The following is a 21,371-nucleotide window of genomic DNA, read 5'->3' as shown; positions in this document are numbered from 1 at the left end:
GTTGAAAATGTCTTTTGGATCATAGCCGGCCACCAGTTTAGGCAGTTTCTTCTTCCATTCTTCAACGTTGTTTTCATCGACACTGTCACTTTCGCCGCAAATCCTCGCTTGATTGATGTTATGCCGGTCATTGAACTTTTCGAGCCAACCATTCGGTGCCTTGAAATCTTGCTTATCTAAACCTAGGCGAACTGCAGAGCTTTCTCTTGGATCATCGGTCTGGATACTGGGAGGCTGTGGGATCTTGCTTGCTGGAACTATTCCCACGTCAGGTCATCAAGGTCTTGCTTCTTCAGTCTCTTTCTCTCTGATGACGCATTGTCTGCATATGCGTCGAGATATTTGGCCCTTCTCTTCAAGATTGTTGAAACTTGAGTCTTCCCAGTGTTGAACATCTCTGCCAGTTGACGACATGACTTCCCCTCGCTGTCCTTGGCCTTTATCAACTTTATCTTGTCTTGGAGTTGAAGTTCCCGCCTCGCAGGTCTTGTTTTGCTCAGTGTCGACATCTTGCGTAGAAACTTGGAACTTGCTAACTGATCGGTCTTTGCTTGTGCTGTTGCGTTGAATGACGTGACTACTTTGGAACTCCGAGAGTGAATGATCTCTCTAGTAAAAGGTGCTCCTTTTATTGCAAAATCTCCACGCCTTGTCATAATGTGCGAAAAAAAACCCATAATTTCTGTTGAGTGGCCACCTTTGATTAATAATAATTTTTTTCTAATTTCTCTACTCACGCATATTGGCCGCAACACTGATGGGACCCCGTGGATTTATGAGTGTCCGTTGACACACAATGTGTGATTATTTGAGTAAACAAATGCCGCGCTTAATTAGGATAAAAAAACACATTGCCATGGGGTAATTACGTTGATTAATTACGCAAGTATCTCACCTGTCAGGCTTACTCGACTCTCCAAGCGCACGTGGGAAACCATTGTTTTTGCCTACTGTCCGTAATTGGGAGGGAATTTGACCAAAAATTGCCCATCGCCCTGTCCGCCGTACAGAGGTTTTTATTATTGAAAATGACTATTATTGAAAATTGGGACTGGTCGGACGTGTCCGTAATGTAGAGGTGTCCGCCTGGCAGAGGTGTCCGCTAAGGGAGGTTCTACTGTACATAGTAAATTGTCGGAGCAAGTACTTGAAAGTTCTTAATTTCATAAATGTATTTTCTAAGTCCCATTGAAGTTTTCTGCTGACCCGGATTACACCAGATACCCAGTTGTAAGGTCTTGGAGGTAGGGAGGGGTATTACCCTGTTTCTCATCTATACCGTCTTTGGGCGCCTTATTTAAGAGGCCTGAAAGGATGAATACCTCCCATACCAAATACAAAGGTTAGGCCTAGTGGATTGGACTGCTCAGATCGTGGCACAGACCTATGACCAGAGACACACAACACTTGCAGTCCACTACCATTGGTTGATAGGATTATGAATTAATTGAATGTATTATAGCTCCTCCCACCTTACACAATAATTTCCAGTAGGTAATACATGTAGTACATGATACGTCAATTAACATGTTTTATTCTTGTCAGCAATGCTATTTCGATTATGTAAGCCAAAAGAGGGATTGCTGCTCGACCTGGGGTAGTGAGACCATGATAGCCACTATTAGGTAACAAAGGTTGGGCAATACAGGGTGCGTTCGATTTCTTAATAAGGCGAAGCTCAAATGACTGAGAACTATTGGTATTATTGGTCATGGTTTTGATGAGGGCATAATGTAAAACTGTTTCATAGATTGGATTATCATCGTTGTCGGTTTTATCTGGTTCCTGGAGCCTCGACGAGTTGGTAACACTCATAGATTGGATTGTTGATTGTTTTATCTGGTTCCTGTAGCCTACATTTTGTTAAAGGGAATGGCCCGCCAAAAAATGGGGAGTTTTGGACGGCCCGGTCAAAACCTTAGGCGGGAATAAGGTTTCATTGATAAATATAAGGAGTTTCAAGGCCCCCAAATCACTTGTAAGGTTCAATAGATACTGGCCTTCCATTGGTTTACCGTCTGCGTATCATTTACATACTCTCATTTTGAAAAATATGACAATCTTTACGATCACGTTATTGATTTTTGCAACATTTTCGGTAACGCGCCCCTTGCGGATCTGTAAGGTACCATTCGGATGCTTGAAAAATGCTTCGTCTCGTCGATTCGCTCGCGGATAAAAGCATCAGGTTGACGGCAGCAACTTTTAATTGTTGGAGACAGAGAAGGAAGGAATATGATTATTAGTTTGATGAAAACTTTGCAAAGTTTCTTCTTGGGACTCGAAATCCTCGCTATTGACTGCGTAACATACACTAACATTCTTTCGCTATCATTGCTAACTTCATTTACTAGAACACTGGCCTCTTTGTAGCCGATTATGTAACCCATAGTGGAAACACCTGACAGCGCCGCCCGGCATGATCCACGTGCTACTGGCATATTTATAACTCGTAGTAAATAAGGTTGTAAAAATATGCAAATGAGATGCCGTATATGGAAACCATGACGTCACTAAGCAGTTCTTATTTCTGCTACGGGTGGCGCTGTTGCTTGCTTCTGGAGGCGCTATTCAACCTCTTTAACATCAATAAACTTTATTGATTGTTGGACATGTTTGAGATTGTGTACCTCCTCTTACCGAACCCCCTGCCCCCTGCCCCGCCTCATGACTGAAGATGACTCCCTGTAGCTTTGCGTACTGTGCGTTCTGTAATATCATCGAAAAAAGTCACTAATAAGCGAGATATTGCACTTTTCCCTTTTTTAGTTTCGGCCTCCTGGTGGCCAAGTCGAGAATCAGAATCAGAATCAGATCGGATCGAAATTCGGTGTCCGAGGTTACATGACGTAGGGAGTCATGTGAACCAAATTTCAAGTTCATAGCTTTTGCACTCGAACGGCGAATTTACACCATTTCACCTCTGTGACCTTGAAAATTAGGTCAAATCAAAAACCCATAGGATATGTGATGTACCCTTGCTAGCAGTACCTACCATAGAAATTTCATCGAAAACAAGTCACTAATTAGCAAGATATTGCACTTTTTACCTTTTTTTTAGTTTTGACCCCCTGGTGGCCAAGTGAAGGATAAGATCAGACTGAAATTCAGTGTCTGCCGTTATATGCCAAAGAGAGTCATGTGCATCAAATTTCAAGTTAATACTAATAGCTTTAACGCTTAAGAAACGTGCCATAGTTACACTCAAACGGCCAATTTACACCATTTGTGACACCTTGAAAACTTGGTCAAATCAAAAACCCGTCTGATATGTGATGTATTCTTCCTAGGAGTACATACCATAAAAACTTTATCGAAAGCAGGTCACTCATAAGAGAGATATCACACTTTTTAGGTTTCCACTTCTGGCCCCCTGGTGGCAAAGTTATGAATCAGATCAGACTGATCCCCTGACCTGAGGGGTCCTGTGTACAAAATTTCAAGTTTATAGCGCTTGCGGTTAAGAAATGTGCTACTGTTTTTGAAATAGGATACGACGACGACGATGTTGCATGCCGGACACTGCGGTATTGTATAGACTCCCCTACGGTGAGCCAAAAATGCAGGTTGCAGGTTATCTTACAGGTAATGGTTTAGGGGTTTAGGTAAAGGGTTAGTTTCCAACCTGTAACCAAAACTGCTGATACCAAACTGTTGCTGCAACATGCTAGACCAGTACAAATGTTGCTTTTTCCAAAGTGGATTCATTGTGTGATTGATTGCGGTAGTCATGAAACCCACTAAGGGTTAAGGTTGACTACATCGCATGCGAATTCGCATCTGGCATCTACACCTAGGCAGCTAGTGGAGTCCTACATGTCACATGGGCAACGTCACTGGCGACCTTTGATTGTTCAAGACAGAAATGAACACAATCACAGACAAAGTCAGGCGACCATAGCCTTGCATTGTAAAGTCAGAGTGGAATGAAATATGGCTTGTTGACCCCCAATAAGATGAATTGCGTCATTGTTACAGAGGCGGAAAAAGGTGACTGGCAGTTGTACAGTTTTTATCAATGCCTCATTTGTTGGTAATCCTGACTGTTATATATAAAAGGGTGGGAGGAGCTCATATCTCTGGGCAAGTCATACCTCCATGACCTTACAACTAACTGGGTATCTGGTGTATATTTTTTGATAATGTTAAAATAAAAACCTAGTTCATATAAAACACCTTGGCCCAAATTCATAAAGGGCGTTTAAGGGTTAGACATGTACAACTTCTCTCTAATCAGTTTCAGGGCCAATTCATATTCTGTGAAGATTCACATGAAGGGCCAGAATCTGTCTATTCAGTAGTTAAACGCTGTTTTAAGCTAGACACCCTTTATGAATTTGGCCCCTTGTGTCTTCTTGCAATATCTATGTCTCTTGCAGGTATCACCAGCAGAACAATCGGCAAGTGTTATAAGCCATGAAACTGATAGGAAAAAGACCATACCATATTTCAAAATGATTTTTTTTCTTTCTCTCCTCCGACTTTTTGTTTCACCCAAGAAGAACTTGAGAAATATGAGATGTAGCCAAAAATAAACTTTATTTAACTCTTTCCCTGGCACGGCTATTTTTAATTCATATCCGCCAGTTTGCCAAGATTTCACTATTTTTACCAGATTTCCATTAATTTTTATTAAAAAAAAAGAAGACGTATATCATTGAAACCTGTTTTATTTTCTTTGTCTCAGCTTACTCTTTCACCTACATATCAGATGTACTGCTTTTTTCCATGGTAGTCATTGAAACAATCACAATTGCAGAGGGGTACTCTGCAGGTTTTGCAGTAATGTGCTATTGTATGTATTTCCCTGCAAGTTTCACTTGATGAAGTCATGAAGTGCAAGCGTAGAATGAGCAGACGATCGTCTGCATGGAAGCCTAACACATCCAACCATTTCCTGCTACAGTACCGAGATGATATCTGTGCTATGACAGAGAACTAACCATTTCGTTCGAGAACGACTCCAGCAAGAAATGGATGGGAAGATGCATACGTTCTAGAATGAGTTTGGTAGGGAAAAAGAAAAATTTCTGCCCTTTCCCTTAGGTTAGGTTATGCAGTGAATCCTCCCACGTTGGAACTGATGAAAAGTCAGTTTTTTTTATCAGTTCTGGTCGAGAAACAAGGCATCAAAATGTCTGGCCTAACAAAGCCAAGGAGTGGAAGAAAGAGAATACTGACTCCCAGAGATGAACAGACACTGGTGCACAAGGTGAAGATCAACCCTAGGTCAACCAATGAAACGGCCAAGGGCCATTGTGTTCACCATATAGATATTCAGTGGCAAGGAATTCATCTTGGTTAAGAAACATGCTACATGTATAGTACATAGGTCAAACCAAAGTCGATAAGACATGTAATGTATCGCTGCTTGGAGTGTCTTCCAAAAAAATATCATCGAAAACAAGTCACTAATAAGCGAGATATTGCACTTTTTACCTTTTTTAGTTTTGGCCTCCTGGTGGCCAAGTCAAGAATCAGATCGGACTGAAATTCAGTGTCATGGGTTATATGATGTATGGAGTCATGTGTACCAAATTTCAAGTTAATAGCTTTTGCGGTTATGAAAAAAGCGATAGGTTACGGCCAATTTACGTCACTTGACCTATGTGACTTTTATGGTGCACTTTTCATCAAAAGTATAAATTTACAAGTTATCATTTCTCATAATGCTTAAGGTGAATATTTGACATATCGAACATGTCAAAACACAAAACTAGTTAGCTAATTCTGAAAACAATGGTTAATGAGGGTTTAACTCTTTCATTATAAGGTCATTGTTTTATTAATCAAGTATGTTCAGACAAGTTGGAGATGCTTGATTGGCAAGTGTAATTAGTATAAGTCTTTCAATCAGAAACATGTTTCATTTGTCAAAGTTTGTATCATGTCTCCTTGGTGATTTTGTGTTGTTATAGTTTTCATGGTAAATCAAAGATTGTATATGGTCATTCAGGTTTTGGACTCCAGACTAAGCAGAACACATTGGTTTTCCCATCTGTGATTGTGAATGTATTATATCTATGCCAGTTTTATCAATTATATGAAGTGAATAGAACTCTGGACTCCAACTTATTTCTACCGCTAGTCAAGTCTCTTTATTCCCCCCATAATATGACCTTGAAAAATAGGTCAAATCAAAATCCATATGATATGTGATGTATCCTTGCTAGGAAAACCTACCATAAAAATTATGGAAAACGAGTTGCTCATAAGAGAGATATCACACTTTTTAGGCTTCCACTTCTGGATGATAACGTCAAGGCCTCTTTCCAAATGTTGAAGCTTGGACGAGGTTGGTTGGTGTAGGTAAACTTCTGACCTCAACTGTATGTAATGGGGACCGCTAGTGGAAGTGATAACAATAAACTTGGGTAGTAATGAAATGGTACAGGGACAATGTGTTCATCTCGGGTAATGCTAATGCATGTCATTTGTAGTGGCAATGGGGAGAACAGTTTTGGTCATTGATGTCAATTTTGTGATCTTAGAGGAAGTGGTGTGGTAAAGCAGATTTTATGGAGAGTTTATATCAGCCTGGGCAGGGAAAGACAATGCATAACCAACAAATGAACAAATTTAACAAGTAAGAGCAGAATTTGTAGGTTAGTGCAATGCTTAGATATAATGGCAGCAGAACAAAAGCTTGAAGCAGCAAAACATGCAGGGCACGCCTATAAAAGGAACAAACATGCGATTCCTTGTAAAAAGTACAGTCAGCATTAATGCCACGTGGAAAATGCCAAACCGAAAACAAAGTAAAATTGGGAACAAACATTTTAAAAGTTGTACTGAAGCCTCCGATGTGCCATTAAGGCCATTCAGAAGAAAAACAAGAGCAACGCAAGGCGTGGCATATGCCCCCGTGAGCACACTGAGTTTGTGTATTAGGAAAGTGAAGTGTTTTTCAGACAACCCCGGGCAGCTGGTGTAATAGCTGACTGGGTTTAGTTGACATCGTCAAAGAGTTTTTGGTCTGTAATGCCTGCTGTACACGTTATCTTTTTCTACCCACATAAAAAGTTACATTGTTATTACTCAAAGCGTTCTCGTTAAAATGAGCGGAAACGAAAAGTTTACAGACGGCTAATGGATGCACAGACAGGACAAACGGACATCGGTAAAACATGATGCCTCCGCAATGCCTTACGAATTGGCGGGGGCATAAAAATGAATCTGATCAGAAAAATGGTTCTCCTCGCAATTGACGGAAACCGATTTCAAGCCACCGCCCTGGTGGCCATATTTACAATCGGAACTAGCCAGGTTTCGAAAGGAACCTTCTTCCAGTCACCCCAACGCAAATACCAAAAATAAATTTGATTGGACGAACGGTTCTCCTCGAAATTGACGGAAATTGATTTCAAGCACACCGCCCTGGTGGCCATATTGACAATCGCGACAAGCCTGTTTTCGAAAGGAACCTTCCTCCAGTCACCCCCAACATACATACCAAAAATGAATGTGATAGGACAAACAGTTCTCCTCGAAATAGACGGAAGCCAATTTCAAGCACGCCTATGGCAAGCGGAGTGTCCAGTAATTAAAAAAACCTAGATTTATTCCAAAAAACCTGGTTTTTTACCTAATAAACTAAGTTTATTTGGAAAAAATATAGGTTTTTTTTAAAACAACCTTGTTTATTTCGTAATAAACCGAGTTTCTTTAATAAAACCAAGTTTTTTTACTTTCTTTCCTAATAAAGTAGGTTTTTTAACAGAAACTAACATTTTATGCTAAAAAACCTGTTTTTTTCCCCTAAAAAACCTGTTTTTTACCAAATAATCGTATAAAATATAAGTTTCTGTACAGAAATGTCCATTTATTCAATAAAACAAGGTTTATTACCAAAACAACCTAGTTTATTTAAAACAAGAGGCCCAAGGGCCTGGCGCTCAGCTGAGTAAGCAGATACAATTCATAGTTTAGCAGTTTTACAAGGACTATATATAGTTACAATAACCATGGATGCTTCAATTTGTCAACTGTGAAAGATGTAAGTGAAATCACATGAAGTAATGCAGTGCGAGTGCGACATTTCCAATAGAGCCAGGATCTATGTCACAGTGACACACGGACAGGATTGGTTTTTCTTCTGGTATCAAAATTGATGTCCTCATACTAGTATGTCCTGAAAAGGTATTTGGACACTTACATGATCATTGTACCGTTGAGCTTGGGTCTGGTGCAATACCAACTTGAAATGGGGGGTTAGTGGATTTAGCAAAGTGTTTGGGATGCCCTGTATGTGAAGAAGTAAGATAAAGAGGTGCTTAAGAAAATTAACTTTATTGTTAAAAGATTGACCTGACCTGCAGGTGATTGGAATTTAACAAAGGCTGATTGCAATCATGGAGTAAATTATATAAGAATCACTGATTTGGCAAAGATTATTACAAGATGTCAAGATGGAAAGTGATTGTACAGTGTTGGCTGTAGCACCTGGTGACTCCAGGAGGAACATTTGAGACAGCTGGCGTGTTGCCAAATCCGGACCCACTTTCCGTCAATGCTGAATACGTCGATGAGAGCTCTCGAACTATCATTCCATGCAAAAAATGGCAATGACAACACCACTAATAACTTCAAATTTTTTTCCGGTTATGATAACACAACACGCATCTTCATGATCATGATCTTTCTCAAACTAACTGAATGACCTAATCGCCTTGGACGCACAACCACATATCAATCCGCCCCGACGATCGACACATCCATTCGATTCGATAACACTCGATACAGTTTGATAAATAAGCAAAGTTTTCGTGCTTTTAGCTGTCAACATCAATGGCTATAATATACTCCTGCAGAATAGTAGAACTAATAGAACTAATTTCCGAAGTTTCCAATAGTTTGACACAAATCAGAACATCACCCATCAGCTGGACTCAGATCTGCATAAATTACGATAAATAATGAGGTCGTCGCTTCAATTTTGCAAAGAAAGTTGACTCCATTCGAAGGTTGTTTTGACCAAATTCCGTTGAACTCATCGTTATGAGGGCATTTGAACACATTCTCGTTGATCTTTTCTATAAACTTGTGAAGTTTCGTACCAAAATACATTTCCGTAAAGGCTTAAATAAGAAAATTTGTCACTTACAAAATCATCGCTCTGGTAGAAATAAAAAGGTCACCGCCATTTTCTTGATGATAGTACTCCAGGTAACCTCGACCGCGCAGTGGAGGGTCGAGCCGCCTCGTCAATTTCCCCCAGACGAGCCGTTCATACAGTGAATGCACTGGCAATACCAGCAGTCCGGTATTCCCTGGTTCGAGGTTTTCATGTCAGTTCGCGGCGGGAAATTTAAAGCGGAATCATCCGGGGTCAAACAACAGTTTTGCTCACTACCGCCAACTGGTGATATAAATCGACACTAATCTATTTTATATCAAAACTTCTGTATCATGAAGACCTTTTCAACTTTATTTCAAGCTTTTATCTGCTGGAATAGAGCGTCAAAATATTGTTTTTTCATTTACGCATTTTTCCCCCTGGGGAGCTGAATTTGAGTCGAATCGCCCAAATTTTTTTCTGTAAGCAACATTTTCTGCAGTGTTTATAAGCAAGACTAGATTTGAAGTGCCTCGGTTGTATGATTACAAAATGCCCAACTTTGTCCACGGACGGATGGATGGATGGATGGATGGACGGACACCACTCGAATAGCTATTTGACTAGCTCAGCTGACTTTGTCAGCTGAGCTAAAAACTAAGTTTATTACTAATAAACCTAGTTTTTAAAAAAAAAACCTGGTTAGAAAACTTACATTTTTAAACCACGATCCTACCTACATTGAGTTATCTGGGATGAGGTTAGGGTCTCACTAACTATTTTACAGAGTGCAGTGCAGTGCAGCATTACAAAGCTTTCCCATGTATGAATGCAGTGATCATGATGACTAGGAACGAGGTTCAATAGTGATACCGGATTATATGCTACATGATTCAGAATCGCACTGGCTACAGGGCAGTAGTACCACGTGGTGCCGAGGTTGCCCATCCTCCTCCCCATAACATGCCAGATTTGTGTACATGGGGCGAGGTAGAAAATACAAGTTTCTCCATAGAAAGTAGGTTTTTGCACGCCGTTTGTCCAGTTATTCAAAACAACTACATTTTTACAATAAAACCAGGTTTTATTGCAAAAAACTTAGTTGTTTTGGATAAAACCAAGTTTTTTACGTTAAAAGGTAGGTTTATTAGCCATTTGTCCAGTTATTGTTAATAAACCAAGATTCTTTTCTATAAAACTAAGTTTATTACCACTGGATGAAAAACTTATATTTTAGGTAATAAAACCAAGTTTATTTGTTAAACTTGACATTTGTGGATAGAAACAAGGTTTATTAGGTAAAAAACTTGGTTTTATTAAAGAAACTCGGTTTTTTAGGAAAAAAACAAGGTTGTTTAAAAAAAAAACTATATTTTTTCCAAATAAACTTAGTTTATTAGGTAAAAGACCAGGTTTTTTTAATAACTCTAGGTTTTTTTAATTACTGGACACTCCGCTTGCCATACACGCCGCCCTGGAGGCCATAATGTGAATCAGAACGAGCCCGTTTTCGAAAGGAACCTTCCTTTAGGAGATGTCAAACCACAAGAAAGGCTTTGTGGTTATTGCTAAAAGCGTACACCTTAAAATGAGGGTAAACAAAAAGTTAACAGACGTCTAACGCCTGACACCCGACGCCTGACGGACATCGGTAAAACATAATGCCTCCGCAATGCTTTACGCATTGGCGGGGGCATAAAAAGTGAAGTACAGTCGTTTTTGCCCAGAAACATAATTTTTATTTCGCCCTCAGGTAACTTTCAGGGTGCCCGTAAAGCAAACAATATAACAACCAAGGCCTAAGCTTCAATATCTTGGCTTATTTCAGCAGTTTTTATTCCATTGAATGATATTATTCTTCTCGGCTTAATGGCACCAAAAAAAATTACCGGTACCATCGAAGTATTGCATTTTGGTTATGAAGTTGACTGAAGTTCAGGGATAATTGTAGAGTATAATAGATACACTGTCACATGAAAATTGGTTAACATCCAATTATTAGTTCAGGCATAATAAGATTTTATGGAATTTTCAAGATGGCCACCTGGCCGCCATTTTGTTCATGAAATTCAGGGTAATTGTAGAGTGTACATTTGTTGACATCTGTTCAACAGTTTAGAAGTAACATGACTTCGTTGAATTTTCAAAATTGTCATCAGATTTGGGATGTTTTAGAGGGTACATGGAAAATTAATCACATGAAATTTGGTTGCCATCTGATCCTTAGTTTCAGAGTAATAGGACTTTGTTTAATTTCAAGATGGCCGCCTGGCGGCTATATTTGGTTGTCGGATTTGACTGAAAATTTGGGATACGGTAAAGAGTACATCGCTACGTGCCGCACTAACATATGCCGACAACAGACGTCACCTCATCCCATAGGCTCCCGAGGTGAGCAAAAAATCTATCTTCTCATCGCTCTATTGTAGAGGTTGTGATTTTAACAGCACCAGAGGCACATGGTCCCTACAGTATAGTATTTCAAGTCTTGGGTGATCAAACTCCAAACTTTTGTTCAATTAGTTCAGTACTGATAATATTTCATGGTAATATTCACTTCGTTGTTTTATATTATTTTAATCTTTTGCACGAAAAAACATACAATTGAAAACATGCCCAATCCAGCCTTAGCAATTCTGAAACACTAAAGTTTCTAGATTTGCTGAGGAGTACACACAAACAGAGACATGCTCCTCACCGAAATTGTTGCACTGAGAGAAGAAGCGGCCACAATAAAAAAGCAAAATGCAGCAAACGCAAGACAGCAAGATGATCTAGTTGAACAGGAGCTAGAAAGAAATGGTAACCATGGTCATTGATATTCCACGTGAGGTTCCTGAACTTGGATCTTGAGAATGGAAAATATTGATAATGCAGTGCTGCCATTGATATTTTTTAGGTGGAATTAAAGGGAACTGACATCGCCCAGCAGTTTAGCCAACTTTTCGACTTTCACCGCCCGAGGAAGTCAAACTTTCGACTTCCTGTTCGAGTTCAGATTTGTAGCTCCGCCCCCAGTGCCCGAGTATGCGCAGTTCAATTTTTTATTATTGAGAATCATGTCGAAAGTTTGCGTAATGGGGCGACGAAAAAAAGGTCTCAAAAGCCGATCAGCGGCTATGGATTTCGCGTGAGACGCTGGCGATATGGAAAGTAATACGGAAGGAGTTGAATTTGAAGACAAATGATGAAGTTGCCCAAGGCCTCGTGCTTTTGACATCTGTCAAACAGCCGTGAGTCATGCGATCTTTCATTCATGAGTTTTCGTAGTAAATTTCATAGTAGTGACGTCACTCAATGATTGACAGCTAGGCGCCATGTTTCATTCATGCCTCGTTCTGATCACCCGATACGCGGGAAATGAAAACGAGGTCATACGAACTGGCTGGACGGTGTCAGTTCCCTTTAACGTATTTTCACATTCTGTCCATGGGCAGAAGGACACAACCTTCCATTGGCATTATTTAGAAGACACCGGGCTGATACATTTTTCTCAGGGTTTTGTATACAAGGTAGGAGTATCAAAAACCTGTATCTCAGGATGAGTAACACTCTGACGGCCAATTCACACCATTTGACCCCTGTGACCTTGAAAATTATGACAAATCAAAAACACCTGTATGACATATGATGCATCCTTGCCTGGAGTACCTATTAGTGAAAACAGGTCACTAATAAACGAGATAATTGCACTTTTTATCTTTTAAGATTTGGCCCCCTGGTGGTCAAGTCCAGAATCAGATCGCACCCAAATTCAGTGTCCGAGGTCATCTGGGGGTCCTGTGTACAAAGTTTTAAGTTCATAGCCATGGCGGCTAGGAAACATGCCACTGTTTTTTAAACTGGATAAAGACGACGAAAGATGACAACACTGCAGTTTTGTACAGATTTCCCCAAGGTGAGCCAAAAATGGACATTAGGATAACTGCACTGACATCAACAATAGGCAGGGCTCTCATTCCCTCTCAATATCGAGTACAAATTAAAAATCCTAAGGGTCACTGGTGCTGTGTGGGTGTCTCCAAAAGGATTAAGAATGCCCTGATCTCCTCATTCCTCTTTGTAGCAAGTCGACCATGATTGGGTAGATAGGGGCGAATTCCTTGCCTTCCCGCACTCGTATTAGCTGCACATACGACTCTAATGTACCCCTGAAAATGAGGATCAGACTTTGAAAAGCGACATGAGAACAGGCCAAGATATATAAATGTCAGGTTGAAAGAGACTGTGCATCGCTCATGATCTGATAGCGAGAAATCCTTACTCAAACTTGCGTTTACGTCAGGCACAAGAGGACACAATGGGATTGGATTGAATGGTACAGTAAGATGCATCCAATGACCTTTACACAGACTTTATGGTTTGGTTGCGAGTATTGATCAGTTTCCCAGGGTATAGAAAGGGGGAATAATGCGAGCAAAGAGCCGCGTTTTCAAACGATGATCCGTATGCATTTTTGAATGAATGATAATAACCATGGACCACTGCAATGGCAACTATTTGGCCATCTTGGATTTTGAATAGGGCTGATCTCTCCAACTCCTGCCCATTATGCTACAGAAAATTCAAAACCATCGGGCAACTCGTTCTGCAGCAACTGTCAATAATGCAAAATCCAAGACGGCCACCTGGCGGCCAAACTGGATATGGTATTGGGGCCAAAGTCAATAGGGCACCTCTCCCAACCCGGCCCATCTTGCGACAGAAAAATACAAGCCCAGTGGGCACCTGGTTGTGCTGGCTAGCCTGCAAAATCCTAGATGGTCCCCTACTGGCCTTGCTACAGGGTGGCCCAGAATTATTTTCCTTCACACAATGGATACAAAATAGAATTCTACTGTGCAAAGGGAAATAATTCTGGGCCTCCCTGTAGATATCTGATCAAGCCCTAAATTGAAAGGGAACCCTCCAACCCCATTCTATCAAGCCATAGACGAGACACTGGTTAAGTGAGCGAAGAACCAGATTTTCCAGATCAACCAGAAATGTTGATCATGTGGATTTGTCACAAAGTGACATTGGTTTGCACGTGTGTTTGTGCAACTAGTTTGGTGTGAATTGTGATAGATGGAGGTGAAGTGTTGGGTGGTGTGTATTTAGTTTGTATGTTTGGTTTGAGTGGCACTGGGGAGGGATCACCTGTTTGAGTGGAGAAGAGACATCACAAGTGACGCATGCGCAGCGAAACCATTGCTCGATCATTCGGTGTTAGTCGCTTGGCCAGAACGGATCAGTAAGTCGAGGAGCTCTGTCAATTCTCCAATTTCTCGATTTGAAAGCCGAGAATGGCTGCCGAGTATGGCAAAAGAAAAGCCCAGGGGGCAAAGCCGAGTATGGTGAAAGAAAAGCCCAGGGGGCAAAGCCGAGTATGGCGAAAGAAAAGCCCGGGGGGCACAGCCGAGTATGGCGAAAGAACAGCCCTGGGGGCAAAGCCGAGTATGGCAAAAGGAAAGCCCGGAGGCTTATGTAGGCATGCAGGACGCCATCTTGGAATATGTCGAGTCGAGGGCGGCCTTACATACAATGGCATAAACATGATGAATGGCGAACTGGTAGTAAATATGCGCCTTTGTTAAAGTGTACATATGGGGAGTACTAGTTTCGTGTAATGTGGGTTTGGCTGTGAAATAGTTTGTATAGCCTAGGAAGGGTATAAGTTATTTGAATATCGTGTGTATTGGGGTGTTTTCATCATGTTCATGGAAATGAATTTGCTCTGTAGGCCCTACATGTGCATATTGATTGGCAGTGGTCTTCACTAATGATCTTAGGCATACTAAGGGTTCGTTGGTGCATTGGTGGCTTTGTAAATTGTAACAGGTTAGGATATTGGTATTGATGGAATAACTTATATCCTTTTACAATTTCAGGCAATGGTTCTCCCAACTGTACTGAAAAGGAGGCACAGCCTGAGAGGGGTGAACCTCCTGCCTTTGGTAAAGAGGCTCAGGGATGTAGACGTAGAGCAGGTGAAGCAGTTCGCAAGACCGGATCTGGACACTGTGACCGAGGAGTCTATGGAGATGGAGATGGAGCAGTTTGTAAGTGGGCTCATAGACTCCCCACCCCAGGATATATTTGAACTGGCGGAGAAGGAACCGAACACGTCCAATTGGAGATTGCTCGTGCACCTGGCAATAGTTTATGCTAATGAGAAGGGACAGCCGAGAGGTCAGCAGTTAGTGGTAAGTTTTCTCTTGAGAATTTTTGGTAGACTCGGTTTTTTCTCGTGTCTAGTATTAGTAATGTTACTTAAAGTATCGCGGTGGGGCCAGTTGGTTATGTGTATCACATGAGTTATTTTGTTTACAGGAGCCATCAACGAGCGATGCACCCCCGGTAAAGAAAAGTAGGTCGGAAGAGGGAGCGGCGGCAACAGTTAGGCCTGCTCTACCAGATAAGCTCAAGCACGATGACGTGGAGGTGATGAAGCAAAAGGTCAGGTCACTAGCAACACAGGTTGAACCTAATAAATCGTTGATGTTGCTGCTTCTGCAGGAGCTTGAAACTTTAGCGTTATTGAAAGGTGTGAAAGAGGCTCCTATGTATCAAGAAGTGTCGCGCCAGGCCCGTTACAACCAGGGGAAGATAGATCTGCCAAAATTTGTCTTAAGCGTTCTTGGTGGTGACCAGGATGTTGTGGGAAAGGCGTTGTCGAAGTCCCTTAAGTCATATAAGCCTAAGAAGCCTGTAGTTGAAGATGATGACTCCGATTCTAGTCCTCCGCCAAGAAAGAGACGTGCATCACCCTTGGAAAGTGTGTACCCCCCGCAGAGGGTGTTTCAACCATATCCTTATCAGCCATACAGTGGATATGGCCGGGGTTATAGTCGAGGGTATTCAAGGCCTTATTATAGAGGACGTGGTAGGGGTAGGGGGGCGTCCCAGTCTGGTCAGGGATGTTATTTTTGTAACTCACCCTCCCATTACATTGTTGATTGTGACAAAATGAAGCAGGCAAAGGGCAAGGAATAGGGTTAAAGTAAATGTTTGATGAATAAGTGATAAGCTTTGTTTGGTAAAACTCAAGTTATAATTGGCAGCCATGAGCATATCTGTTTTTGGACAATCCGAACCCGGGGATACTAAGTCCCTTGTGAGATTCTATCTTGCGTGGGTTGGGATTGAAGGTTCTTTCCAAATACTGTATTCCGGATTTGCTCTGTTTCAGGGAAGGAGCATTTGTGGTTTCGATATCCCTCACTGGGAGTTCAAGTGTCCATTTGACCCGGTGACGGCAATGTCGAGTGTAAATCAGGGAGTGCACTGGACTACATTGAATTCGGGAAAGAGCCTTCAATCACCAACCCCTGCGATACCGTTTGAGCAGGTGTTAGAGGGTAATGTGCCATTAGATGTTAAATCCTTGCCATTACGTGATCCTGATAGGTTTGTCGCGGGTGAAATCCATAACCATTATGAGGATTGGCACCGTGTTTTGAATGAAGTAGAGGATTCAGGTCTTCCATGTGATCGAATAAGGCATTGGTTAAGAGATGGGGTGGATGCCAGGGAATTCTTTAAACCCTACAAAGGTAAATTTAAGGGGAAGATGTATGATTCTGCTGTGCCACCGGAAACGTTTCTCCCAAATTCTAGTACATGCATTGGTTCTGAGTCATTTATTGCAGGAAAGCTTGAAGAAGGTATAAGAAATGGTGCCATAAGTTTGCTAGGCAATGTAGGGGAATGTGCGATGCCCCGTGTTATAATGCCATTGACGGTTGAGCCAACGAAGCCACGACTCTGTCATGATGAAAGGTTCTTAAATTTATGGACTAAACACACCCCCTTCAGAATGGAAACATTGAGAGACATACATAGGATCGTGGGTAAGGGAGCTAAGATGGTAGCACTTGATGAAAAATCTGGTTACAACCATGTGAAATTGTCTAATGAGTGTAGGGCCTATTTTGGCATCCAATTTGGCGGTTACGTAATGCAATACAACACCCTCCCTTTTGGATGGCGGGCATCTCCCTATGTATATCAAACGATTGGAATGGTGCCAACAGTGTATCTACGGAAGAAAGGCATTTGTACTACGCAGTATATTGATGATAGATTTGGCGTTGAGAATATTAACCAAATCACTGGCCAGATTGTGTGTGGTATTGTGGTAACTGGCTATGCTTTACTGGAGCTTCTAACAAGATTAGGCTATTTCTTTGCGCTGCATAAGAGTAACCTTGATGGCATCACATCCCTCAAACACCTTGGTTTTATTGTGGACTCTGATAGGCTCGCGTATATTTTACCGGTAGATAAGAAGCAAACGTTTAAATGTTTGAGAACATCTATCCTTCAGTTACGTGAAATCGATTTGAAAACCCTCCAACGATTTCTAGGCAAGTGTATTTCGATGGCGCTAGCGGTACCAGGGGCGCAATTGTATACGAGGGAAGTGGCGAAGGCGATTTCTCTCTGTATCAATAATAGTGGGAAGGTGGAGATGTATCCGAAGCTGTTTGCCGAGATTCAACACTGGGAATTCTTGAACGAATGGGATGGGCACATGTCTTGGAGGAGTGAGTGTCATAAACAGCTAATCCTTGCTACCGATGCCTCTTTGTACAAGTATGGTGCGGTGGTCTTGTCAGGTGAACACAGTGGTAGACAATTCTCCGATTTTTGGGATAAAAATGATGACAGATCGATAAATCAAAAGGAGACCGATGCCCTTTTGCGTGTTTTGGAGTCAATGGCGCCCCAAATCAGGGATACTAGGGTTGATATACTGACTGATAGTAAGGTTCTAGTGGATGTTTGGGGGAACCAGGGGGGTAAAAGTAGCGCATTGAATGATCTCATCAAGTCAATCTTCACTGTGGTGTTTTCATTAAATGTTGAACTCAACTTGTTTCATATTCCATCATCTCGAAATCCAGCGGATGCTCCATCGCGGTCGTTGAATATGTCTGATGTAATGTTGTCAAGGAGCTCTTGGTCCAGTGTTGAGAAGCAATTTGGCCCACATACAGTAGATTTGATGGCTCTTGATAGCAATACTATGATGAGTAGGCACTTTACTCCAGCTCCTAGTCCAAAAACGTCTGGTATCAATGTGTTTGCACAGGATATCACTAAGGAAGGGAACCCTTATGTTTTTCCCCCATCTTCAATGATTTTACCGGTTCTCACTTTTCTAGTTCAGAGTAAAGTGAAGTGTTGCACTATGGTAGTACCAAAGATAGAATCGTCTTCGATATGGCAGCCAACCTTGTCAATGTATTCAAAACATTCTCTCTGCTTAGGGTCACGTGGTCAACAAGATGTTGTTATGCTTCCATCAAAGAGGGGTTTTGTCCCTGATAGAGTAGGGCTTAGCCAACCGTTAGTTGCCCATAGGTTATGGTTTGTGTAATGTTACAACAGGAATTTTTGTATTTCCAGCAGACCAAGAATCAACGAGATCCCAGGATGAACATGGATGCTATCGAATCAAGAATGTCATATCTCGACAGCGTGTGGAGTAATTCGAATAAGAAAAAGCGACAAGATAGCGTTCACAATAGTTTGCAGTCGTTTCTGTCTCAATTGACCCACCAACCGTCCATATCATCATGTGATCCTGGAGATCTTCGTAGATTCTTGGTCTGGAAGGATTCTTTTGGAAAGACTAAAGTACATCACATTACTTGCCCGTATTTAGGAGATAAGTTGAGAATAGATTGTTCGTGCCCAATGCGTTTGGCTGCGGCTACAGTGAGTGGTTTAGTTCAGAAATTGGTAGATATTTTTGAGCAGGCAGGGAGGGGGCGCATATAGGATATTAAGCGGAATAGTGGGAACCCAGCATGTGCTCTCTCAATAAAGAATTATTGTAAGCAGATAGCTTTGGAGCAGGCTAAATATCACGTGCTTCCTAAACAGGCTAAACGTGTTTATCGGTAAACTCCGCAGTATCTTTAACTACATTGATAATCAACTCACTAGGCCTGATTTATTTCCTAGACAGAGGTTTGTTCTCATGCAGGACCAGGCCTTCCTTAAAATCCAGTTTTTTGCGGGTGATCGGGCATCCGATCTGTCCATTGTACCTGCACAGGAGGCTAAGCGTTTGGAAGACGATTCAGGCATGAGTTTTTGTCATACCATTACTAAACCCATAAGGGGTGTAAAAGGCAATGCAAACCGATTTGTGATAAAACGTTGTGATGATCTAGATATTTGCCCAATTTTTGGTTTAGAACGATATGTCAAATGGTGTTCACAGTGGGGGGTGAATCTTTCTTGCGGATACCTCTTCAGAATTGTGGATGAATCTGGGAGAGTGTTAGATAACAATGTCACTTGTCAAACAATGTATCTTCGTTTTAAGGAATACTTAGTAACTCTTGGAATATATGAGGGTGAAACACCTCACAGCCTGCGCGCTGGTTGTTCAATTCTCCTGGGTATGACAGAGGCTGTTCAATCGGAAGAACAGATGATGGCACATGTTGGTTGGAGTACTGCCGAATCGGCTAGGTATTATACCCGAGTAAACGCAATGACTGATGCTGCAGTAGTTGCGGGGCGCTTGGCAGAGTCAGTGAAGAGGTCAGATCATGTTGAGGCTCTATTTACGAAGTACAGCGATTGTAATCGTAAAAATGCTTTTTTCTAAACGATATTGGTGTAATATCCTTGTAAACTCAGGTCGAATAAAAGAGTGTGTTGTTATTTCTAGTTTCGGGTTCATATATTTTCGTCAAGCATATGTAGTATTGGGGAAAGTATTGGGAGTATTGGGAATGAGGAAAGTGTTGGGAAAGGGCAATGAGAGGTGCATTTATGGATTTTGGCATGCCTGATTTCCCCAATACTATAATATGTTGAAGGAGCAATGGAAGCAAGTAGTGTCAGTTGTGATAAGCAAACATCACAAGTGACGCATGCGCAGCGAAACCATTGCTCGATCATTCGGTGTTAGACGATAAGGTGGAACAGATACAAGAAGAGGAAGCGGATGTTACCCCAGGTATGGTGGGCGCTATCATGAGAATGCCCACCCCACCCCACCCGTTGCACCAGAGTTGCCCTCAAGGTGCTCTGCTTGCGCTCTTTTGACATATGCCTGATTTCCCCAATACTATAATATGTTGAAGGAGCAATGGAAGCAAGTAGTGTCAGTTGTGATAAGCAAAGTTCCTGTGAAGAACATGATATGTTTACATGCATATATTTTACAGAGAGTTTTTTTTATCAAACATCACCCAACTGATTAGACTGTGTTATTGTGGCTGGGTTCCTCGATTTAGAATAGAGAAATCCAAGCAACGTCAACTGAAATAACCCTGTGTGTCGGTTGTTTGTATACAAGATCTTGACAGGATTTTTGGATGAATGCTAATAATGAAACGGCCAGGGGCCATTGTGCTCACCGTATAGATATTTGGTACTTTGGAATTCATCCAGGTTAAGAAACATTGTACATGTATAGTATATAGGTCAAACCAAAGTCGGTATGACATGTGATGTATCGTTGCTTGGAGTAAGTACCATTATGGTAACCATAAGAATATCATCAAAAACAAGTCACTAATAAACGAGATATTGCACTTTTTACCAATTTTAGTTTTGGCCTCTTGGTGGCCAAGTTGAGTACCAGATCAGATCGAAATTCGGTGTCCAAGGTGACATGACGTAGGGAGTCATGTGCACCAAATTTCAAGTTCATAGCTATAGTGGTTAAGAAACGTGCCATAGTTACACTCAAACGACCAATCTCATATGATATGTGATGTATCCCTGCTAGGAGAACCTACCATAAAAATGTTATTGAAAACGAATCACTAATAAGCGAGTTATCACACTTTCTAGGTTTTCACTTTTGGCCCCCTGGTGGCCAAGTCGAGAATCAAACCAGGCTGAAATTCAGGGTCAGAGGTCAGCTGACCTAGAGGGTCCTTTGTACAAAGTCTCAAGTTCATAGCCTTAGGGGTTAAAAACGTGCCACAGTTACGCTAAAATGGCCAATTTAAGCCGTTTGACCTATGCGACCTTGACAAGAACGTCAAATCAAAAACCCGTATCATATGTGATGTATCCTTGCTAAGAGTATCTACCATAACATTTTCACCAAAAACTAATCAGTAATAAGCGAGATATGGCACTATTCAAATTATTTGTTTTGGCCCCCTGGTGGCCCAGTTAAGAATCAGACCAGACCGAAAATCAGTGTCACAGGTCATCTGACCTAGGGAGTCATGTGTACCAGGTTTAAAGTTCATAGCTTTAGTGGTTAAGAAACGTGCCATAGTTACACACAAACGGCCAATTCACACCATTTGACCTCTGTGACCTTGAAAATAAGGTCAAATCAAAAACCGTA

At 41.5% G+C, this 21,371-nt stretch overlaps 1 protein-coding gene across 1 annotated transcript in view; it reads right to left on the bottom strand.

The window, feature by feature from the left end:
• Positions 1–10,447: 10,447 nt before the first annotated feature.
• Positions 10,448–21,371, bottom strand: part of LOC135491736 (conserved oligomeric Golgi complex subunit 5-like) — a 123,946-nt gene continuing 113,022 nt past the window's right edge. Inside the window, exon 18 of the mRNA XM_064777838.1 lies at positions 10,448–13,206. Within this exon, the coding sequence (XP_064633908.1) occupies positions 13,086–13,206 (121 nt within the window). The 3' untranslated portion in view covers positions 10,448–13,085. The remainder of the gene's footprint in view (positions 13,207–21,371) is intronic.

This window comes from Lineus longissimus, chromosome 7 (assembly GCF_910592395.1).
Source record: "Lineus longissimus chromosome 7, tnLinLong1.2, whole genome shotgun sequence".
Taxonomy (NCBI): Eukaryota; Metazoa; Nemertea; class Pilidiophora; order Heteronemertea; family Lineidae; genus Lineus; species Lineus longissimus.
The sequence above is the reverse complement of the archived record's forward strand: the minus strand, read 5'-3'. Positions and strand labels throughout refer to the sequence as shown.